Source organism: Octopus sinensis, linkage group LG5 (genome assembly GCF_006345805.1).
Source record: "Octopus sinensis linkage group LG5, ASM634580v1, whole genome shotgun sequence".
Lineage (NCBI taxonomy): Eukaryota > Metazoa > Mollusca > Cephalopoda > Octopoda > Octopodidae > Octopus > Octopus sinensis.
In genome coordinates, this window is record NC_043001.1 from 26,904,898 (window position 1) to 26,930,005 (window position 25,108).

Genomic DNA, 25,108 nt, shown 5'->3' on the forward strand with positions numbered 1-25,108 from the left:
GTGTGTCCAGCAGCGCTTGATACCACATTCCAATGACAGAAACAAGACAAAAGATATAACGGAAATAAATAAATAAACAAAACACGAGTGAACAATGCACAAGTTACGGGAATTAGTGATATCAAAATCAAGGTGGGAGGAGGAAGAACGATTCGAAATTCACTAAAAAAATTATCGGCAAAATATTTTAAAATATGCATTTTAAAGAGAGTTATGAGGAAACAGAATCGAGAGTGGGTGGAAAATTATTTGAAATAATCATTTTTTTTTTTAATGTTACTAACACAGTCGTAATCGACATCTTCGAAATGTTTCTCTGCAAAATTAAATGGAAAATTTAAAATTTTCATGAAGTTATGCTGAAAGAATTTCGGGTATGGAAGAGAGACACCGATAGATTGCCCCGATCTGTTTTGCCTAGTTTGGTTTGAGTGAAAATAAGTAAATTATTACGGAGATGTACTTGCATAGCAAGTGATTTGATCTGAGATCGTGTGCTGAAACGAAAACAATTGCAGTGTGGAAGGTGTTTGTAAGCCATTTAAGAAACACACAAAAGCCGTTCGATTCTCTTCAACATTTAAGTTTAATTAAACTTAAAAGTAAATTATTGCTTATTTTTAAAGTAAAATCATCGCCTAGTTTGATCAGCGTGACGAGTACATAATTCCAGCCTTCACCCATTGTTGATATGACAAAAAGTAAATGAGATAAAACGTTAAAAGATTAATTAAGTTTGAAACCTAATTATAGTGACAAGCACCGAGCATACACCGTACATTCTAATGAGCCACCAAACCATATTTTCACGCATGCGCACTTGTCTGATTTCGAATGTCTCGCTCTGTGTCGAAGTTGTTTATTAACTTTCATGGTGTCATAGGCGCTCTGCAGCCACCGTTGAAGTTGTCGCAGCTTACACTAAACATGGACTGGGGTTATAGCGATACAGATACTTCTTCAACGAACAATCCTTCTTCCCGTGATGAATGCCTTACTATGTCTCCGTCACTGTCTTCAGAAATGTCAGCAAGTGATTCTGACCCTCCTCCGAAAGCTGATATTTCTCCTCCCGAATCAATACAAGACACAAAGTCAAAACTTAAGTCGCGCATTCTTCCTAAATCTTTATTAGACTCAGTGACAGAAAAAATTCGTGGTGGAATAGTCCCTCAGGCTGACATTGTAAAGAGTCCTTGTAATTTCAACGATAACTCTTATACTGAAGAGGAAAATCAATTAACTAATACAACTTTTCTCGTAGACGAAACTGTTTCTCCAACTTTTAGCCCTAAAACTTTTATTGATAAACAAGAGGCAGAAAACATAACGGTTGTTCCTGAGGGTGAAGTCTTGACATCTTCGGAGTGCAATGACAGTGTTACGAAACAGACAGTTATCGATGAAGAAAGTGCAACAGTAACTTTTAATGATTTAAGTGATGATAATTCGATTTTAACCGTGTTTAGTGACGAAGAAACACGAACGAAAAAGCAAAATAAAAAGTCGTCCAAACCAATTCCAAATTATTTTATTTCAATCCAGTTTTCTGATACAGAAATTAATACAAATTTAAAAGATGTACAGAAATCTGTTATGAAAAAAAATGGAAATTATTCCTTGGCAGTTGTACCGCTTCATAGTCTTCACATGACGCTTGCAGTGATGCATTTAGGGGGAGACGACGATATAGACCGGGCTAGAGCAGCATTAGATCGGTCTGGAGTTAAACTGACACCAAAATATGAAAAGGAGTTGTTAAAGCTTCCTTTACAAGGTCTAGGAAACTTTAGAAATTCAGTAGTTTTTGCTAAAGTCCAGCCAGGAGACCATGTTGCAAAGTTGGAAGAAATTGCTGAAGAAATTCAAGCGCAGTTCTTTGCAGAAGGGTTAGTTGGAAAACAATCAGATTTCAAGCCTCATGTTACTGTGATGAAGTTATCGAGGGTTGGTAAAAAATTAACTAAAAAGACAGGATTGAAAAAGATTTATCCTGACGTTTATGAGGAATTTATCGACAGCTATTTTGGCTGCCAGCCTGTAGGTAGTATACAACTCTGCTCAATGTTAAAACGAAAAGGCATCTCTGGTTATTACCACATAGAGCATGAAATAAATTTTGGTACTAGTTCTAAAAATGGAACTAAAAATAGCAACGCTGCTCCAGAATCGGTTAGTGAAAATCAAATGGAGTTGGGTTCAACCTCAAAACCTTCACCTGACAATGAATTTGAAAAAGCCACTGATATATCAGAGAAAATTAATTCAACTTCCGATGAGGCAGTAAACTATGCGGATGAAATGAACATGTCATCATCTTCAACTCTGAGGCCCGATTCGTCCCATTCTGTTATAGGATCTCAGTCACAATTAGATACCGAATCAACTTGTCCTGCAGAAATAGTAACTGTTATAGAACCACTGGTTGTTGCAGAAATGAGTCCTATCTCTGTGGTTGAACCTAGCAGTCCTTGTAAAAGTTTCGTTGATGTTATTGAAGAAGGTTTGGAACTAGCCGAAGAGGCAATAGAATATGTTAATAAGGGTTCATCTTTACCTCGTGCCTCTTCACATAGTGAATCACTTCCAAATTCAGATCCACATGAAACAAATATTCAAATTTCAGGTAATGAAGAAAGTTCTCCTCTTACTAAAAAATTAAAAAAGACACCGAGTTGCTGCATTATGTAAAATGTTTATATTTGCAATAGAAGGTATAAATATTAAGATCATAAGATATTTCAGGACTTTGAAAAATCATCTGTCATTTGTCATTTTTGCACATGGTTTTGTTTTGCAGTTTTTAGTTTGGTGTAAATATATAAAATTGAGTTGTTAACAAATTGTGATCGAATTACATGATCACAAAATTTAGGAAGTGCCTTGATTAATGTTTTTTTGTTATTTATAAATAAAATCCCTGGCCCCTCTCCCTCTTTTTTTTTTTTAATTTAAAATTGGTTTAATTTTAAGGAAAAAAAAATCTATTTTACTGTCATTAGGTAATAAAATAAAACCAAAAGAACTTGACATAAAACAACTTTGAAATGTTTTGTAAATTGTCATCTTTTTAAACACGTCGGCAATCTGTCTCTGGAAAGACAATGAATGACTATGTAAATGTAATCTTAATACACTTTTTTAAAAAAAATATGCTTAGATTTTTCAATTTTTTTTTAATAGATATAACTTCAATATATATATATATATATATATAATATATATATATATATATATATATATATATATTGTTGTACTACCTTATAGCTACATTCAATTAAAATTGAAATCTATATTTTTTAAAATTTACTGTTTCATGGGATTCTTGTTAAAGCATCATTTAATTTTATAGGCAGTAGTAATAGTTGTTAATCTGTTATATTCACTGTTGATATTTTCTATAAAGAAAATCTTTATTTTATTAATTATTAGCTTGAACATTCAACACCCACCGCTTTTCCCCAAGACCTTAATAATTTACTTGTCCACTGTTATCAATTTCTAAGGTGGACTTGCATTATCAATCTAGTGTTATCTCCGACACCATCTGAAAGCTAAATATTGCTTCTAATGAAACCAAAGTTAACCTTTGTTGCTAATTAAGCACAACTCATTTCTTAAGAACATTCTAGCATAAAACTGATTATTTTTGGGCATTCGCAAAGTTACTCAAAGTTTTGTCTTTCATTATTTATTGTTTTTCTTATATGCGAAACATTTCTTGTATTTTATAATTATTACTGAACAGTCCTTGCAGAATTCTACTTCGAAATAGTAGTTGATGTCAAGATAAGAAATAATTTTTTTTCTCAATTGTTAAGGTGACTAAAATTTGTTTTTGAAGATAGACGAACAGTGTATTTATAGTTTGGTACCTCAAAATTGCGCAGCACTTTATAATATATCCAACTAGTTGAACATATTCATTACCTTGCATGGTTTCAATTTTTTTCTCAATGTTTAAGCTACCGGGCACTATTTGTTGTAAAACTTGCACAACACAGAATTTTTTACAATTATTGAACCAGCAAAACAATCTTTAATGATGTGTGTAATTGGTTTAAATTTACTTTATATGGTATTCAGATGGTCTCCGTTTATCATTAGCTAAGTATATAATCAAAATGGCTTTTTCGTGTTGATACCTCGAGATGTTTGGTTTTTCACGGAAATTTAGTCACCGAATTGAAAAACATCGGCAATGATCAACTCTGAAGTTATTTTTGTGATGAACATTTGGAAATACTATTAATATAACATGCAATGTTTCTAACCTCAAAATATGACATGAAGATATATATATGAGACAAAAACTTATTAAAGTAAAGAATTATGTGTCTAACCTGCTGAATATTGTAATTTTGATATGTGTTTGTTTGCGGGTGTGCAACGGTATAACAATTCCCCACCATCCCCACTTTTTTTGTTACTTTGGTTGGCAGTTTGTTTTCGCCAAAAAACTTACCTGTTTGATTGAATTGATTAAATTCTTCAATTATGATCCTAAAAATAACTATATAGTCACTGACATCTGGCTGCTAAGGAATTATTTTCTAATTTATTTAAATGTAAGCAGAGATTTCTCAGCCAGCAACCAGTGCCATTTTTGAAATTCTGAGGTAGATTAAATGAGTTGTCAGACGAAATCCTGTTCCAGGCATTGTATTATGCTGTTATTATTCTACTTGTTTAAACTCACCTAATTTAGAAAAATGTTCCTGGTTTATGTTAGGAATGGTAACCCTGCTGTAAAACACTTGGACTTCAACATTTAGGTCATGTTGGAATCTGCTGTACAATTTTACTTGGATAAACTATTATAAAAATATTTTGAAGAATACCTCCCTCTTTTTTTCTATTTTGGTGGTTTAGATTCAGCAACCACTAATAATCTTAAAGCACCTTAGCCATTCTTGGTGCAATAGATGAAAACTACATCAGGTGTTCAATAGCTATGCCTAAATATTCTTGATATCATCATTTAATATGTCTTCCATGCTGGCATGGGTGGGTTGGTTGGTTTGACAGGTGGTAAGCTAGAGAACTGCACCAGGTTTCACTGTTTTGACATGGCTTATACACCTGGATGCCCTTTCTAATGCCAACCACTTTACAGAGTAGACTGGGTGTTGGTAACGTTAACAATTTTAGCTTGTTTCTTGACAAGAGCTTGGCTTGTGCTGTAGTTGACTTCTAGCTTCACATCTTAGATCCCATATTAAATACATCAGATCCTTAGACTGATTCTCCCACAACTTTTGTACTCCTCTCTCCTCCCAACATGAATCTATAAATCTACAGTTTTTGTAAATGCCTCTCCGTCTCAGACTAAAACTTTAAAAGTAACCTTTAAGACCTATACAAAAGGTTACAAGTACCGTCCACCTTTTCCAATTTAACAGATAAATGACTGATATGCAGAACTTCCCATTTTTTTCTACATATCCAAATTAAATTTCGTTTTCACACCCAAATGCATGATTGTATTTTTTGATATCCTTTTATAAGTTAAAAAAATTTTTTTATACGTTTTTTCTTGATCCTTTTGATACCAACCCTGCTGAAATTACGTCTGGCTCTGTAGTACAAATGTTTTGTTTTCAAACAGTCTGAATTAAAATCTTCCAAACCTCAGTCTTTGTTCCTAACACCATCTTAATGATAATTATTTTACTAAATTCTTTGTTTAGAATTAATTGAAAGAGCATCTCAACAGAAATATGGTAACAAAAAGGTTAAAGAGTTGAGTTGACAGAAATAAGTATTTAGCTATTTAAATGTTCCATATTTTTAATCTACATTCTGACTTCAAATCATGTTCACTTTGCCTTCCCTAACTCCAAGGCCAATAAAATTAATTCATCAATCATATCTTTTTCTCTGAAGAGATAAAAACTTGGTCATGAGCTTCTGTAAGTGATCAAACTATCCTTTAAATCTCTTAGAATTGTTTTACCCTTCCAATTTGGGAAAACAATTGTTAAAACGTAATGGTGGTGATGAGTGCATATGATGATGATATATTTTTATCATAGAGTTCAAATAGTTACTAGTCAAATTATTTAACTACCATTCTTAGGATACATTACTGTATAGTTGAACTAAAAGCCATTGTGTATATTTCCAATATTTCATTGTACAGAATGCAGTTTGAAAGCATGTCAGGTTATATCGAATCCAGTTTGATATTGTCTAAGTTATTTTCTAATCATTAAGGATTACCATATTTATAAGTTCAGCTGCAACTAAGTTTTCGTAACTTAGTTGCTATGTTAATAAGTGCATCATATCTAGTAACTGGTATAGATGTTGGTTGATTTCTCCAGACATGCTTACATAGGAAGGAATGAGAAACAACATAAGGGGTGCACAACATTTAGGTCATGTTGGAACATACTGCACAAAAATATTTTGAAGAATGCCTCCACCAATAAATATCCCCGTTTTTCACTTTTTCTATTTTGGTGGTTTAGACTCAGCAACCAGTAATAATCTTAAAGCACCTTAGCCATTCTTGGTGCAATAATAGATGAAAACTTCATCAGGTGTTCAAAAGTTATGCCTAAATATTCCTGGCAGTTAAAAAAAATACTCAGTGAAGGAAGCATGAAGGATAGGGAATGCATATAATGAACTTGCTCTTGTTGGTTTCAATGTATAGGGATTTGATAACCTACACTTTGCCAGTCATATTTTATGACGAAAGTAACATTTAAGTCCCAGTGAATTTCCCATTAAATAAAATCAACACAATCTTGTTCATTTTTTAAAAATATTTTATCAGTTACATTTAATTTTAAGGGTTAAAAAAAAAAAAAAAAGTATTAATTTCATTTTGTATGAGTGGGTTAAATTATATTTCTTGATATACCCAGTGGTAGAAGGATACTTCCTAAGTTGTCATGAGTGGTAACACTAGTATAGTATGGATTTCTCCAGTTTGTGTCTACCTAACTCTACCCTCAACATACACATTTTCCACTTCTGTTCAGGCTTTCTTTTGTTTCATCTTTCTGTTATCTCACAAAATACTTACCAAAGTTCAGACTTTAGTTCTCTGTAACACAATAGTGTTTCCCTGAAGATCTAGAGGTTAAACAACCATAATGGTGAAAAGCAGTTAATCTACCTTTATCTGAAATATTTCTTGATCTCAAGGCTCAATGCACTATGTATTTAATATTATTCAACTGTTTTTTCTGAAATCGAATTACTACTTTGTTTCAACTATGTATTTATTAAAATATTTTTATGGTTTTAAAGAATTTTTTAAAATAAATTTTGATAAAAAAAAAAAACAATGAATTTCTTTTGTTTATTAGTCACTAGACTACACCAATGCTGTATTTAAGTTTGGTACTTATTCTACTGGTCATTTTTATTGAACCTTTAAGTTATAGGTGATGTAAACAAACCAACACTGCCAAGCAGCAACACACACACAATAGGCTCCTGCAATTTCCATCTAGCAAGTTCACTAAAGCATTTGTTTGCCAGAGTACTACTGTAGAACATTGTAACACCTATATATGTATGTGTATATATATATATATATACACATGTATATATATATATATCAGAGTACTGTTCTAGCAACTTTTGTTCAGTTTGGAGTTGTATAGAATTTTGACTGTATGAAGAATATGGAAGGAAAATAATTCCAGAGCCAGCAATTGTATTTTACTTGGATTTTGTCATCATTTAAAGGGTTGTTAGCATGAAACAAGATTATTAATGCAGCATAAGTCACTTTGTTCTACTTAGTGTAATAGTGAAGGCACATGGCTTAGTGGTTAGAGTATTTGGTTCACAATCTTAGGATGTGAGTTTGATACTTAGCAGTGGATTGTCCCAGAGCATGATACCTTATTTCACATTTCTCCAGACTACTCAGCTGGCAAAATGAATTGTACCTGTAATTCAGAGCATTGTTGAATCTTCCAGCGAACTCTGTTGTGTCTGCACAAAATTTCCTTGGATGCTCTAGTTGACACCACAAGTATGCTTTCTAATCAGTACATTTAATGTACATACAATATCTTTGTACATCCTCCACATTCATAATCTGTTTTGCAATCATGCATTACATAATGTTCCTTTCACTGAGAAGGAGGCTCCCTTCATTGCTGGCAAAAGTAATACCTACCTCAATTTAGTCACCATGTCCTTATACTTTGGCTGTCAACTTCTAGGCATTTGAAGGTACCCATTGCTAATTAAATTTGTGTATACAGAATCTTTCCACCAGCCAGTCATAATATACCAATTTTATTCTGTAGGCTTTGCTTCTATACTCGGAATTTGCTCCTAATTAACTGATTTGTTTGACTTTCTGTAGAATTGCACCCAGACCAACAAATTTCTGGCCTATAATGATGATTACTAATTCGTTCCTTGAACTACATGATCAAAACTTTGCAAGAGATTCAATTTCAGTCATAAAAAAAATCTTTACCAGGTTATTTAACTGCTAATCAGCCCTATGATCTAAGTTATTTCCAGCTGTGATAATATATTTCCTCAGAGAGTAAATCTAAGACTGCCAAAACATACTTCTACTTAACTACCCTAGCCATGGTTAAGCTTTTCTAAACCCGAATTTCTTCAGCTAAGTTTGTAAAATCCTATCTCTAACAATGCCAAATGTATAGGTTAAGATCCAAATTATTGTGCTTTGTTCTAATCTCTCGTAACATATCCGAATGCTCTCCTCCCTTCTCAGTCAGATTTGATTGTGAACCATAAATGGCCTCAAATCTAAAGCCACAATACTGCAATCTGCTCAAAACTGCTTCACATATACCTTTAAGGAAATGACTACGGTTAATTCTTATGACCAATTCTCAGATTTAGAACACTGTTGATCCCTAGACCACAACCTAATCTACTTTTTAGGACTTTGTAGACTGGCACATTTGTGCTGTATCTCCTCTGTACCTAACTATTCTATTGATGTTCTAAAGTCTTTCCTTCTCCAATTAATTCAATAAACTGTCCCATTACCTGCAAATGGTGTGCAACAGAGCTACTTTTTCTCTTGAAGATGCCATTTCTAACCAGCAAACATGGTCATTCTAGAGGAAACAGTGATGTTTCACTCTTGTTACCATAAATGCTGTAGTCATCTATAGAGCTTGCTTCAAATCACCTCTATAATACTCTTGCAAGCACCTTAGAAATTCGTTTGTAATGCAGAGATAGCATCAAGCTCTTGTTGGAAACAGTAGGAATAATCAAATAAGCATTGCCAGGAAATTGAACAAACCCAAATCGCATGCACAAACGTTCAAGGTGACTACTCTATTGGTCAGAAAAACATAAAATATTACGTTTTGTTCTAATAAACAAACTGTGATTATTAAATGAAACCTATTCTTAAATTGCAGTACTCACCCAGTCACAATTGTAAACTCATGCTTTACATTGGCAAAGCATATACATCTATTAAGAACCTTTTACAAAATTATTTCTGACTCCCAACATACAAAATTCACTTCACAATGTCTCACTCAAAAGCTATATTATGACAGATGAATCTTTGTATTTGAGAAACAATACTTCTGCCCTTCAGAATGAATCCTTACCAGAAAGGTATAAGGCAGCGAGCTGGCAGAAACGCTAGCATGCCAGGCGAAATGCCTAGCGGTATTTTGTCTGCCGCTACGTTCTGAGTTCAAATTCCGCCAAAGTCGACTTTGCCTTTCATCCTCGATAAATTAAGTATCAGTTATGTATTGAGGTCGACGCAATCGACTTAATCCCTTTGCCTGTCCCCTCTATGTTTAGCCCCTTGTGGGCAATAAAGAAATAAGAAAAGGTATGTCTTACTGGTTACTATTGAAACATCCATTTCCATTGATGATTAAATGACATAAGTAACAAAAGATATGAACTACATTTAGGAAGCCCTAACATAACTACAGAAAATGATTATACATAAGTATATCAAACACCAATTTCCATAATTGAAGTTGGTGCCAATGTAATATAATGAGCAAAAAATGTTTAATGATCAAATGATGCTTTATCTTTAATAGGTGGCTTCATCAAAAGTAGACATTAGACAAACAACCAATGAAATATGTTACGGAGGTGGTGGTGATAGAGGACATTTTGCATGTGGTTGTTGAAATAACAATGAATTCACCAAATAATTTACAAATGAAATTTGGTGCTTCACAAAATAAAATATAGTTGGAATAACTTCAGAAAAATACAGATACCAGGAACAACTTTATTCCACAGTAAAAACAGATATCAAACAGATGCCCGGGATCATTCTCCTCACTGGAAAGAAAAAAGAAAAAGAAAAATTAGAAAACCATTCAAGCAGAAACTACAGTTTAAATTCCCAATGAATTTCAAAATGAAGTGTATATATATATATACACACACACATCAGCAAACGATGTTAGTAAAAATAACCCAGTGGTAATACAATGTTATCAAAAAACTCAACACTCCAAACAGCAAATACTTTGCATGCTATAGTAATCATAAAACAATTTAATAGTCTTTTAAATCTATTTTACTGATATAACTAATATCGTAATTCTAAATACATATAAACAACACAAAATAAGAAATTGTTACAGGAATTTTAACAGAACACTCAATTTCACATCAATTTACCTAACTGTTAAACACCAAATCTCAATGTTACATAAAGTGGGATGATTTAACTTGACGACATTCTCACATCCACTCCAAGTTGAGGTTCATACTTCTTGTATGAATATCAGCAACCCTCCTTTTAACGAACTCGTTATCAATTGACTTTTATAGTTGTAAAATCTCTAAGCTACTTTTAATATGTGCAGTAGCACTTTTACAACAAAACCAACGTTACTGAGTATATTTAATGGTAAAAGAAAATATACCCAGGAGATTAGTTTTAATTCAAAACATAAACAAAGTGTATGAGAGCAGGTGATCAGGAAGCAGACTATTTGTGACTTTCAATGCCTACAATTACTGTCACGCACTCTCTGAATTAAATGTTAAGTTACATACAGAATATGGCAAATTGACAAACAGTGACCAACACTAATTTCACCTTTTATTTCAGAGTACAAATTATGATGTGTGTATTAAAAAATTTTTTAAACCTTGCTCTGAAGGGTTAATTACCATGGTAAAGTTAAACCCACAAATTTTCAAAGCAAGAGGAACTATATTTACAAACAACATAATGGTACATGGCAAAAAGTGTAATGCCAGTCATATTTTGTATGTAACATGCAAAAAAAAAAAAAAAAAAGAACACACAACAATACAAACCCTTTCATGTCTGTACAAATATAATCTATACAAATTTCTGAAAAGACTTGAAAATTGGCCTGTATAATCCAAAATGAACAAACAGTATTATTTTATGGTTAATTAGAACAACCAAGTTGCTGAAGCAGTAATTATGAATACATACAACTGCCATTGTACTGTTCCTTTAGGCAATGTATGTATATCTGTCTCAACACATGCAGCTGTGTAAACTAACCAACTCATACTTTTAGGTTGAGGGGTTAAAGGCAAGAAAATTGCTAACAGAGCTGCTAAAAAATATGCTCCAGCATTATGCTTGAAGTTCCGAAACCATCATGCCTAAGTTAGCATGGATAAATGGAAGTACAACAGTTAAAAATTTAAACGAATATTAACAGACATGAAAAAGTCAATGCGTAAAATAAACTATTCTAATACGGTAGACTGGTGCTAGGAGGTAATTCAGAATAATTTATATGAACAATGAAAACATCAGTTCAAAAGTGGAGCACAACATTCAGGAAACACTGGTGGCATCAACATTAAAACGAAGATATATCAACCATCTTACCAGATATAGAAATAGTAGAATCTTATTTTTTCTAAAAATGAAACAAAATATTTCATGATGTAAAACATACCAAAATACAGGAAATACAGCATTATCTACATCACTACTTTAAATGGGAAAGCAGAGTATTGATAATTAGAAAATTACAAAATGAACAACAACAGCTTTCTTGGAAGAAGCACCGCTCACAAAGAATACTGAAAGCAGACTTTGCTCAATTTACAGCAAAAACACAAAAAAAAAAAACGTTACCTTCTTGCCAGCACCAATTTTGGTTTTAGCCACACCCCGTACTTTCTTTTGCCTATTCTTTCTTTCTTTTCTCTGTTTGCGGCTTATCTTTCCCTTCTCATAGAGACCATGCTAAAAGAAAAACAAAAACCATTCTAATGTTTTCATTTACTTCTACATCTTGAATCTATTTCATCAATTTTTACATTATCCAATTCAATATTAAACAACATATATTTTTTTACAATTTACAAAGCCTTAGCTAAATGTTGATTCAAATTACACATTTAAAATTCAGGGAAAGAAAAATACATACCCTTGCTAATCTGTGTTTAGGCTCAAATTTCTTTGCAAAATCTAATGTGTCATATATCATAGCAAACCCCGTACTTCTTCCACCGCCAAATTGTGTCCGGAAACCAAAGCAGAAAATCAGATCTGGTGTAGTTTTGTATTTAGATGCTAATTTTTCACGGATTTCTGTCTTAGGTACAGTAGCCCGTCCAGGATGTATGACATCTACTACCTAATTGAAAAAAATAAAAAATGCAATTCTTTAACATTTCAAGAGAGCATCAACAGATAGCACAGCATAAAACACCTAATTTTCAGACAATATCTGGAAAACCCATGCATAAGATATATGTAAATATTAACCATTTGCCTAGATGGTCTCAGTGATAAATTGACTTAAAAGCAATATAAAACATCAGGTGTCAAACCTGTAAGACTTTGCGTGTTGGATTGAAGTACAAATTAGATCATATAGGCTAGATAGAGACATGTATTATTAAAACCCTATTCATTAAGTAGGTCAGAGGAGTCAAGAATATGTGGTGCTATATGCAAAACTTTAGAGATGCACTCAAGGTAAAACAAGAGTTTTCAGTCAGCAGGAAGGACAGAACTCAACTGCTGTCAGAAAAGCAGTCATGCTTGATGTCCAGAAGAAGAGTGAGTGAGATTTCCAGTATAGCCACAAAACTAGGGATACACAAAGTGAAGTGAGGTGACTAGAGATTTCATATGTAAAAACACACACAAGAATGGGTGAACAGTAAAAGTCAGATTAAGGGCTTGAAAAGTCACCCACCCAACAGCTGATGCAGTTTGTTACCTGGGTGACCTCATGAACAATGGTGGTAGGTGTTCTAAAAGCATTTCAAGCCAGAATAAGAAAATATTAGAAAATACAAGGGAGATGTCTTCACAGAAAGTGTGCAAGAATTGGAAGGAAATGATGTGACCATTCCCTACTGGATAAGTAATGTGTAAAAAATGAGCTGAGGGAAAAATTAGATATTAAGAATCAGAAGTAGTGTAAGAGAAGACTATGCTTGTACAGCATGGAGGATGCCAGTCTTGTATCTTTCCTTTATATTCAGTCTTAGTCTTAATATTCTGACATTGTAGCTACTCTGACCTGTTACCCCCCCATGTAAAGAAGGAAAGTATAATTTTGATCTGCCTATATCAAATCCCAATTATTGTTAGCCACTACTCACTGCTTCCCCTACTACATGCCACTCACGTTACTATCTAATCTCCTTTTACCGAACAGTGTTTCATCATTATATTCTCTTCCACTGCTCACCTCTATTTGCCAGGGATCAGCATGGCAACATGGTAAAATGATGAATCAAGCAACTGAAATATAGTGAACTGGCCAACCCAAAACCATTTGTGAAACCTCCAGTAGTTTTGAGTAGATGAAGCAGTTTTATGTCACTATTCTCTACATCAATGTCATAATTGGCCATAAGATTAAAACATACTATGAAGTGAAAATAGTTTATAGAGAAGGGTCCAGAAAAATTTAACATAAAACGTGCCACTATTTCTCTCTACAATTAAATAAACTTTATATGGACAAGCCAATGAGGGAGTCTAACCAGCTAGAAATAATCAAATCTCAATGAAACTACACACACAGTTGTAAAAGAGCTCATCATAAATGCCTACAAATGCAATATGTAACTCAATGTTTTCCCATTCACTGGATGATCATCCGGGATGGCAGACTCACTGGCCATGTAATTTCAGGTTAACCTTAGAACATAGTTCCATGCATAAGAGCCTCCTACTATAGGTTCAATCCAACCTAAGCATTGTAAGTGAAATTTAAGAGACAGAAACTATGTTGAAGCTCATTGAGAAGACTTTCCCTCATTCTGAGAGTGCACGGATGCCTTAAACAGAAGCCTATCTGATGCAAGCCCCCAAGCTGGTTTCCCTGGTCTGAGAAAAACATCCAGCCAACAGAATGGTGAAATGAAAAACCAAGTGCTGTTTACAGAACCATTATGATTGAAAAGTAGAAGAGATCCCTCTGGCAAGGTACCAAAAGGATCAGCTGCAGTTTTGTGAGGCAGAAGTGGCACAGGACTAGTTCTTGTGATGATGGCCCCACATAGTTGTAATGTTAGGTAGCAACCACCCATCCATCTTATGGGGATATATGAATTGCTCAAAGCATTGTTCTCTGCCTGAGTGAAGCACATAAAGAACTGTTAATATCAGCCCAGTTATTTAGGTGACATCATACAATATGTATAACAAAAAAAGGTAAATACAGTTTAAGAAAGGGATAAATCTCTATATACAATATCTATAAAGTATGAGAAGTAAATTTAAGCTACCTTGTAATACCTAAAAAATGAAGACACTTTAGTTGAAGTGTAAGGAATAAAATAATAGAATGAAAGAAGAAAAAAACCCCCAAAAAACCTAATGTTATTTGTCACGACATTCTCGGAACCACTGAAGAATAAATTCAAAAGCAGCTCGATTTATATGAAGTAATTAATGTAGCTATTTTAAACAAGATCCACATACTATCTTAAAAAAGACCATGTGGGGCGAAATAGCATTTGACTGAGCCATAAGTATAATTCAAAGAACTTTGCTGTCAATATAACTGAAAACATTTGAAATGGAAGAGGTTCATCACCCATTTGTATATAATTCTTAAGCATGATTTTCCTACAAGTATAGCTTTTGAGTACCTTTATCCAATTAGAAACACATGAAAGAGGGTAAAATCAGCTCAGCAGGAATTAAGTTTATTAGAGAAATGATGTTTGCAGCCATATGTTAGTGTTGTAAATGGCACACTGGATATAAGGCAAAAGCAACATAACTAATTTTTCACACAGAGAAGAGCAATTAAGAAATATACTATTTTCCCAGCAAAGTATCATTTGAAGAAAAGCAATTTACTAAATACAGAAATAAAAACAAGGAAAAATTTTCAATAACACAATCAGGAACAATGACAAAACACCCCATACCTGTATGTAGAAATGCTTGCACAATATTGTATGAATAAAGCAACTGTAAGCTATGTAATTGTTTTAAAAACTCAACACTAACAGTGTTGTGATTAAAGAAAACGAATAAAATGTAACAACGGTTGCGAAACCACAAGGACGAACATTCCAAGTGGTTCGATTAGATGAAGTAATTTTATGTAGCTATTGTATATATCAATGCCACAATATGCCATAAGACATACCGTGGAGTAAAAATAGCAATTTATAATAGAGGGATTTACGAGATTTCATGAGCAACCAGACATGTGTACCACCACTTTACAAAGACGTGCTAGTTTTAAGGTGTACATTCATGTTAGTATTGTAAATGGCACACTGGATATAATTCACAAGCAACGTAACTAGGGGAGCATTAAACTAAACAGAGAAATAGAAAAGAGAGAGAGAGAAAAAAAGGCACAATCAGGAACAATGACAAAGCAACAGTAATTTATTGATGTAGTTGTTTAAAAAACCCAACACCAACTCAATCTGATTAAAGAAAAAGTAAAATCATGTAACAACAGTTGCGAAACCACTAGGATAAATATTCCAAGAGGTTCGATTAGATGAAGTAATTTTATGTTGCTATTGTATACATCAATGCCACAATATGCCATAAGACATACCGTGGAGTAAAAATAGCAATTTATAATAGAGGGATTTATGAGCAACCAGACACATGTACCACCACTTTACGAAAACATGTTAGTTTTAAGATATACATTCATGTTAGTATTGTAAATGGCACACAGGATATAATTCACAAGCAACGTAACTCATTTTCCCCAGAGAAGAGAGCATTAAACTTAACAGAGAAATAGGAGAGAGAGAGAAAAAAAGCACAATCAGGAACAATAACAAAGCAACAGTAATTTATTGATACACCAACCCAATCTGATTAAAGAAAAAGTAAAATCATGTAACAACAGTTGCAAAACCACTAGGATAAATATTCCAAGAGGTTCGATTAGATGAAGTAATTTTATGTTGCTATTGTATATACCATAAGATTAAGACATAGAGTGGAATAAAAATAGCAGATTATAATATATATATATATATATATATATACAAAATTTCACGAAAAAGTGGACGTGTACTGTCACTCTACAAAGACATGCCAGTTTTATATAAGTTTAGGAAATTCACTTGTTAAAGCAGAAGTCACCAACTTAATTCGGTACTATTTGGTTATCTCAATCCCCTTTAAAAAACTGGGTTATCTCACCACAAAAAAAAAAAAAAAAAAAATCGAGTTAATGTGGCGACAACAGATTGTATCAAAAAAGTTAGATCCTATTGATTTAGTACTTCAACACATTGATTTTGTTTGGCCTCCTCAATAGGCATAGTATGATTAGTTATCAGATTCAGTAAAATGTTTAATTTTTTTTTGTTTTATTGAAGGTTAAACAACTTTTCCAGTTGAAGCAGATAACCAAAAGCCCCGATGTTTCTCGTAAAACGGAGGGAAATAAGCCAATTTTTAATGGGGGGTGAGATAACCAAAAAGTATCCCCAAAGTTATAAATACTTAAGAAATGCATGTGTCCATCTGGTACGTGATGGTCTCTAGTATGGACACATGCATTTGACTTGTAGATGAAAATTGTGGAAGATGTTTGCAGGAGACTGCTCCAGTTTTACAAAGTAGACATTTAAACAAAATAACTGAACAGACAACATGCTCCGCTTTTCTTTAAGACCAGCTGGTTTTAAAAAGACATACCAAGGAATCAAATTGCCTCTTATTGCACTACTACTGGGCACACAGGTGTCTTACCCTTTTGTTGCCATATTTTTGATAAAACAAGCAGCTTTTGTTTAGTTAATTTTTAAGACGATGAAGAATTTTATTAAAATAACTTTCTAATTAAAACAGATTTATGTCATAGAACTGGAGGCAGTCCCAAGAAGGTCGGTGTTGAAAGGATTCAGTGTGCTGCAAGTCTATGAGGTCACACACCTGGGGAACTCAGTATTACCACAAGAAAATATAAGTAAAATATATGTAACAACGGTTGCGAAACCACAAGGACGAACATTCCAAGCAGTTCGATTAGATGAAGTAATTTTATGTAGCTATTGTATATATCAATGCCACAATATGCCATAAGACATACAATGGAGTAAAAATAGCAGTTTACAGAATCAAAAAAGGATCCACATTTAACAAAACAACTAGACAGGCAACATGCACCTTCATTTTTCTCAACAAGACCAGCTAGTTTTAAAAAGGTAAACCAAGGAAAAGAATTTCCCCAATATATGACTACTGCAATGATCATACACAAATTTATAATGATGCTTGCTTACTTACACATACAGAATACAGATAGTGTGGAGTGCATTTGTTTGAAATTTAGCTTCTTTTCAGCTGGACAATTAAGTTGGCAGCAAAAAGGCCATTTCCATGCAAGTAACTGCATACAGAAACAATGATCACAAGAGTTATTCTCCAAGCTTGCAGGAATTCCTCTGGCAAAGGGATCAATCAAAAGGATTGTCAAATATATTGCTTATTCATTCACATTATTTTGACTCAATCATTCGTTACCTCATACCTTCAATGTGATTGTATTCTTTGAGAATGTCATTGCAAAGTAGGTGTGAGGCTGGTTTGAACAGATAGAATATTTTGGCTGGATATGGCCAGTTTCAATGCTAAAGGATGAACAGCAAGAGAGCTATCAGGCCATGTAATGCATGGAAGAATCCTTCATCAGCTAAGGGTCCTGTAGGGGTTGCAGTGCTGGGTCTGATTCACGGAGGTGGGAGATTTTGTTCAAAGCATTGTTCTTTGCCCAAGTGTACTAATTTGAGAATGTAGTGGTTAAGTGTAGGGGGTGGGAGTACTTGGCTAAAAGGATGCTTTTAGTATTGCTCTCCTGTATGATAGTCTAGAGATGAAGAACATGCACTACCAGGAAAAAGTTAGCATAGAACTAGCGGAGCTCCATCCAGTCAGGTAATATTGCATAGTATGTATATGGCAAAAAGATGAAATACCTATTTCAAGAGAGAGATGGACTTCTCTCAAGTTGACTTACAAAAGTATGAAAAGTACACTTAAGATAGGTATCTTGTAATAATCAACAAAGGAAGGAGATAATGATGAAAAAGTAAATAAATAAAAAACATTGTCACAACACTCTCGGAACCACTAAAGAATTTGTCAATAGCAGCTCGATTTATATGAAGTAATTAATGTAGCTATTATAAAACAAGGTCCACATAATATCCTAAAAAAAAGGACTATGTGGGGCGAAATAGCATTTATATTATTATATTCTTTATCATCATTTAATGCCCACTATTTCATACTTGCACAGGTAGACTGTCTATGGTGAGATGCATTCCCTGTCACCAACCCTCACCTGTTTCCAAGCAAAGTAATATTTCTTCATTGTTGGCATATTTTCACAAAAGAATGAAAACAAAGGCTACAGCATGTGTGGTGGCAAGCCTCATTTACAACTCTCATAACACGACAGCTTCTTTCAAATGTTACTTACCAAATCTACTCACAGATCTATAGCAGAAGACAACCAGAAGTGCCACACAATTGGTCTGCACCCAAAACTAAACCTAACTGGAAATAGCTAAGAAGAAATGTAAAGTCCCCACTCGCTCGTACACAATACTTACGTTTATGATTTTGTAAATATGTGATTACAGAGCCTTCAAAACAAGAACTGATATAATAAAATAAAATCAAGCAAATCCTACTGTCTGGAAAAAACAAAAAAACTTCATACCTATAAGTGGATATATCCGCATAAAGTTTTATGAACAAAGCAATTAAAATATTGATGTCTTCAAAAGATATCGATGTTCACCACCTCGCCCCAAACCAAATTTTCCATACAATAAATTACCGGAGTGTAGATGAATCTTATATCGACCTGTACATCAGTAGTACATAAAGAGCAAACATTATAATGCCTATTTAAAACAAAGCCCCACCCCGAACCATTTAACCCTTTAGTATTAACATACTCCTATCTAGTTGAGGCAGGTCACACCACAGAAATCTGAGAGTTTATATGATAATGCACGATTAATTCAAAACAATGTAAATAAGCATTACGTTTAATAGTAATCTGAATGCTGGATCCTACAACTAATCATGAAAAAACTGAATATTGATGAAGGTGGATTACAACATTCCCAACTCCACCAGATGATTGGCCTAGGATACAATGTGAATTGGATAGTATCACTTCCATGCCTTAACCAACACCATTTATCTTTTGACCAGTTTTTCAGTTTAGTCAGAGGCAATGGACTTAGCAACTGTGATCCCAAGGATGTTTTTTTGGAGGGGGGGGGGGACAAAAAAACAAAAAACCTCAGTTAAGATAATTAAGTATCGACTGCATGAAAAACAAGATGCAAATAAACTTTCTACCCACCAAACGTGTGAATGAAAATGTTACACCTTTTGGAAAGCTCAACAGTATGGGGAATGTCGATAGAATGAATTAGATGAGCTTAGCTTATTTACTTGGTAGGGAGATATTTAAAACATGACGTAAATCATCATTTTACTTTACACACTTGATTTCAAAGTATATATATATACCCATTGATATTGCTTAAACTTTAGGAAGATCAGGTTCGAAAGCGAATACTAACTTCTCAGTTTACAAATAAAAAAGTGTGAAATTCTCTCAAATAAAGGAGGCTATATTACGCATAACTATCACAAAAATTACACATACAAAGCAAAGATGGTACTTCATCAAAGGTAGTCAAATGAGAAAAAAAAAAAAAAAAAAATCCCGGCCTTTTTCTACAAGTCGAATATTAAAAGTAAGCACCGTTATCCAACAGCTTTTATCATCTATCCTGAATTGCCTTTTAGCTCTTCTATTTCTGTTTAATCAATTACCTTTAACCTGTATGTAGGTTTTCTCACTATTATATATTCCTGTTTCAACGAGGATATTCAACCACTATACACAACTAATTGCATGGACCAGAAAATTTACACACAAACGCTGAGAGGTGGAAGGCAAAACCTCGCCCTTTATAACAATGCACTAAAAACGAATAAAATAGCAACCAAATTCGAAGCAGTGTGGTTTCGAAATCAATCCATACTCCACGGGTAAAACTTCAATAGTTTCAATAATCATACGTCAGCCGTACCTGAACAAATGAAAAGAAACAATTCTCATTAATTGTGGCTAAAGCCAGAAATTTCCGATGCCCATTCGATGTCCCGGGAAAATATATTAAGTTTTAAGTTAAAAAGACCATGGTGTAGGGCTATAGTTTAAATCCTGACATTAAAGATCACCATAACTGCGACATCAGTACTGAAAGTCTATGTCAAAGAACCATGTTGAACTTGGCAATAAGACTCAACACTGTCAACATTTCCTTTCTTGTAAACAATGAAATATTTTTCATCGGTCAATTTCAGAAGTTTAGTTGGTCTGTAATCCTTTTGATACCAACCCGGCTGAAACCGGCTTTGGCTATGAGCACAAATGTCTCGTTTTCATAAGTTTTGAATTAAAATCTTCCAATAAACCTTAGTCACAATCTATGTTCCTAACACTAGCTGAATAATAACTAACTTATTTTACTAAATTCTTTGTTACATTTAAAGTAATTGAAAGAAACATGAAGCATCTCAAAATAAATACAGTAACGAAAGGGTTATACTCACCATCTGCTTTCTGCATAATAGACGGTTCGTTAGGAATTTCCTGGTACGTATAGTAGCTGCGCTTTCAGCCTGAAATAAAAAATCACAATAATAAATTCACCAGATGGATGTTTGAAAATAAGTGCCAAGTTTTTTTTTTTTTTTTTGGCATTCTTTCGATATAACTCGACAAAATCGAAACATTTCACTTCGGGTCTTTCCGAGGAAGCAAACGACAGTTCGATTCTGCACACATAAAACAGGTAAGAACGACATTGCTGGCATAATTTCGTTATATCTATACTCCACAACTCACGGAAATATCCAAGTGAAATGTTTAAATTTTGTCGAGTTATATCGAAGGAATGCCAGTTTTTTTTCTTTTTAATCAGCCTGCTTTTGCAAGTAATATTCACAAACTCAGAAATTTTATACCGAACTCGAAGGAATGGAGATGACGTTTTCACTTCAGAAGCATTTGAAAGTTCATGAATCAAGGCGTAGTGCTTCTATTTAAATACCGTTCATAAACAAGCAAGTTATAAAATGCAACATGTTGAAAAGTCGGCAGGAACGGAGAACTATTTCAAAAGATATTTCACTAAGAAAGCTGTGTAATTTAAACATTTACTTCAAAGCAAATGTAATGTAGGAGTAAACAATTATACCGAATTAAAACTTGGAACTACTTCCAATCTTATGATAATTTTTGTTTCAATTTATATATTATATAGCAACCCATGCTGTAACATGTATAAAATCATATTAGATTAGTGTTAATTTGGTAATATTCAAAGTTACATTCCACGTGTTCTTGAAATGAAATTATTTTTACTTCGTTCCTTGATTAAAGAAAATTTTACTGATACAATTTTTTAGGTATACTGGATTTAATACTGCTGTTTTCACTACCAACGATATATGAAATGCACCTCTACTAGCTCATATATATAAAATGAATTACGTCGCCTTTGCTAAAAAGTGAGTACAAATATGAACCAGAATATTAAATATATACAACACATGTACATCACTAAAATGGCGACAAGTGCCATCAACATGAGAAATAAAGCTAAAAAATATAGCTAATTACCATTATTTTAACGGAAAATCTCAATTTTAAATTAGTTAAAGTCTTAAGCAATTAAAGCAAACATAAATGGGCCTATAAAAATATTTTAAAAAACGACGATTGTAAACGATTTAAAGAGACAATCTAACTTACCATGGTGAATGGATCAGTACAGATACCGGAAGAGGACGTGTGGGTCGAAAACCCGCAGTAAATTCAAGATTGCATTATCAAAATTTTAATTTTTATGAAAACAAAATTTAGTAAATTATTATTTTTTATTGTATAAAAAAATTAATGCTTTTTTATAATTATAATTTAAAAGCATCACTAATAATTTTGTATTATCGATAGCTATTTGGGAGTAAATTAGTCGGTAAATTAATGTTTACCAAAGTTTGGAGGTATTCATCAGTGGTTTCGTTGTCACAAGGTATTATGTTAAAAACAATCTTAGTGTGAGCTTTTGAAAGATACACAATAGAATCTTTCGTTAAACGAAGCTATCACAGAGAATATATCATTTTTTTACATATTGGTTAATTAATTTATGCCCATCCCATGATAAAGAAATAGCTGGTCGTATTACTTCGATGTAATAGCTTTAAAATATGGTTTTTCCTCTTCAAATGCACCTGAGGATGTTAATGGGTTTCGATTTCTCAGAGAATGTATATACTTTAACCTAAACCTTTTTTTTCTAGACTATCGGTATCTCGTCATTTAATTTGTCTCTAGTCACACAAACAAAGCAATTATATTTAATAAAATCTAAGAGAGTTCATTGAATATATTCATTATCTATCTGCATATATTTATACAAAGAGAAATTAGCATTATATCAAAGTTTATCTTACTCGTGCTTATTCTCTTTTAATTTGTAATATGTTACATTGAGTTTCTCTGTGTATTGACAAACATTTTAAACCTTATTGTTTTATATGTCGGTTTATGCAATATAGATATGGTTCCTTACAAATACCAACTTATCTGTCATCTCCCAATCAATACAATTTTTCCTTGGCATTACTGAATAACATGGGTTTCCTTTCGAGTAAAGTTACGTTCTTTAAATCCTGAAATTTGAAGACACTCCCTTCTTTTAGCGGAAGACACACTACCGGCATTAATAAATATTGACTAAAAACAATATATAAGAGCCAACGACTGAACCTCAAAAGTTGTTACGATTTCGACGTCTATGTATGTTAACCCTAGTTTCTGAGGAGAATATCTTTCGTATGATCTTAAGAAAATCCAACAATGTTGGAGCCCAGATTAGCTCTGTTCCAGCTGATTAATAATCAAGCATGTTCCAGTTATGACTATCCCGTTATTTTTCATTTTATGAAAGACTGCTTAAGTTAAGTTAACGAAAGTGCTTTCGATTAAGAAACCAAATCCAACATTTCCCAATGAGAGAACCTCTACCTGGTCGCAATACCTGCTAGGAAAAAATAAAGAAATCTCCCCCAAACCTCACTCTACCGTCTTAAAAAAAAAGAAAACACTCCATATATATATATATATATATATATATATATATATATATACACACACATACACACATATATATGATAACATTATGTCTGTAAAAGGAAAGTATGTTTATGGTTGTAAGGTACAATAATAATATAAATTCGAACATTTATAAAACGTATGAATACTGTTGCAAGTATCCAAGCCAAATAAAGGAAGTAATGTTTATTCAATATTGTGAAAGTATAAGTGTTCTGTTGTTTCATTTTCTTAAAAATTTGAAATGTTGTTCCAATTTGTTTAACAATAAAAATGTAATTAGAAATACTAACAAAAATATTTTTACACTTAAGATGTAAACGAAATACATCTACCAGGTAATAATTTGAATAAAAAATATTGAGAAAACATTCTTAGAGAAATGATACGAAATTCAAAAAGGATGTTTCTATAGAATTTGAAATTCTGTGGCTTTAATGTTCTACATATATTTATGATTATCATTTACATTCAAAATCTTGTGAGAAAACGAAAGAGTACAACCCTAAGGCATTCATTAATGAATATTCAGGTATTCTGTAATAGATCCAGTATTTGAATGAATATTTCTGTAGGTGGTACTCTTCCTGTTGTAGACCAGTCTTTCCATCATGTAGCCCTGGTGCTTGTCAATCATTGTAGACTGATGCAATATGATTCCATCACATTATTTTTCTAACCCTCAAAATAATAGAAGTCATTCATTGTTATGTATTCTGATGTATATTTCTAATATTATTTTCTTTATTGTTTTTGGTGTTTTAGTTTACATATGATGAGTCATGGAACCTCCCCCAAAAAGCTAAAACAATGTACACTTGATGATCTATTCAATAAAGGATCAACACCTGGACACAAAGGTATGTGTAATTGTCAGTCATTTAAATTTCCTAGTTATTTCCTTATTTTGGCAAGGATATTGAAATATTGAACTAGGATCATTGAAGTATCCAGTTCAGTGATTTTGGTTTAAAATTAAACAATATGAATTTTGCTCGATCATCATACTTGAGTTGACATCTGTTACAAAACAGACTTTGTATTCTGTAAAAAATTATGTTTATCCCCTGATTGCTCATAATGTTGGTTTCATTAATATTTGTGGTGACTGGAGCCAGTACTAACATTTGTATAAAACTGAATTCATAAAGTTGTAATGTTTTTGCTTTTTCTTGTTGTTTAAATGTTCCCCACTCTTCAGACTCCATGGATGTCAGAGATGTGAAGGTTACTAAGAAGCTTCAGTCCTTCTACTTCTCAACCATGATAATTCTGTAAGAGGTATTCCTGTTGAGAAAGCTCCTACATTTGCTGCCTGCTTTGCCTCCTGCACACACTTGGTAAATCTCAAATCTCCTTCAGAATTATCCTTCTTCGTTCCACCAGGTTCACCATATTCACCTCTGTGAAAGCACCCCCAAGTTGCTTCAAACCAACAAGGTAGTGAGCCCTGACAATATCTCCTCTTTCACTCTCAAATA

The 25,108-nt window shown here is 33.2% G+C and overlaps 3 protein-coding genes across 5 annotated transcripts in view; 2 read left to right on the forward strand and 1 right to left on the reverse strand.

The window, feature by feature from the left end:
- Positions 1-606: 606 nt before the first annotated feature.
- On the forward strand, positions 607-3,952 carry LOC115211903. Its single transcript, XM_029780647.2, has one exon. The coding sequence runs from the start codon at positions 835-837 to the stop codon at positions 2,689-2,691; it is 1,857 nt and encodes a 618-aa protein (XP_029636507.2). The 5' UTR covers positions 607-834; the 3' UTR covers positions 2,692-3,952.
- A 6,262-nt stretch (positions 3,953-10,214) lies between these two features.
- LOC115212095 (40S ribosomal protein S24) lies at positions 10,215-22,348 on the reverse strand. Of its 2 annotated transcripts, XM_029780934.2 has the most exons (6): positions 22,263-22,348; positions 21,059-21,127; positions 12,381-12,590; positions 12,086-12,196; positions 11,834-11,864; positions 10,215-10,287 (listed from the first exon to the last, which is right to left on the reverse strand). In XM_029780934.2, the coding sequence occupies exons 1-5, from the start codon at positions 22,263-22,265 to the stop codon at positions 11,856-11,858; spliced, it is 402 nt and encodes a 133-aa protein (XP_029636794.1). In that variant the 5' UTR covers positions 22,266-22,348; the 3' UTR covers positions 10,215-10,287; positions 11,834-11,855. The 2 variants fall into 2 exon arrangements, with proteins under 2 accessions (XP_029636794.1, XP_029636795.1); XM_029780935.2 differs by lacking the exon at positions 11,834-11,864 and having other exon boundaries at positions 22,263-22,347.
- Positions 22,349-22,489: 141 nt separating this feature from the next.
- LOC115211837 (poly(ADP-ribose) glycohydrolase) overlaps positions 22,490-25,108 on the forward strand; it is a 37,990-nt gene continuing 35,371 nt past the window's right edge. The window contains exons 1-3 of one of the 2 annotated variants that reach the window (XM_036503267.1): positions 22,499-22,542; positions 24,393-24,487; positions 25,014-25,067. Coding sequence is in view for 1 of the 2 variants with exons in the window: in XM_029780555.2 (XP_029636415.1) it covers positions 24,400-24,487 (88 nt within the window). In the remaining variant the exon portion in view is untranslated. Of the gene's footprint in view, positions 22,543-24,392; positions 24,488-25,013; positions 25,068-25,108 lie in introns of both variants that reach the window. The other variant, XM_029780555.2, reaches the window with a different exon arrangement.

What these genes read in the sequence shown, in the direction of transcription:
- LOC115211903 (XM_029780647.2), top strand. Translation starts at nt 835, where the DNA reads ATGTCTCGCTCTGTGTCGAAGTTGTTTATTAACTTTCATGGTGTCATA.
- LOC115212095 (XM_029780934.2), bottom strand. An exon ending in TATTATGCAGAAAGCAGATG is followed by an intron (nt 12,591 to 21,058) that starts GTGAGTATAACC and finishes TTTTTCAATTAG; the next exon opens with GTAGTAGATGTCATACATCC. An exon ending in CTAAACACAGATTAGCAAGG is followed by an intron (nt 12,197 to 12,380) that starts GTATGTATTTTT and finishes TTTTTCTTTTAG; the next exon opens with CATGGTCTCTATGAGAAGGG.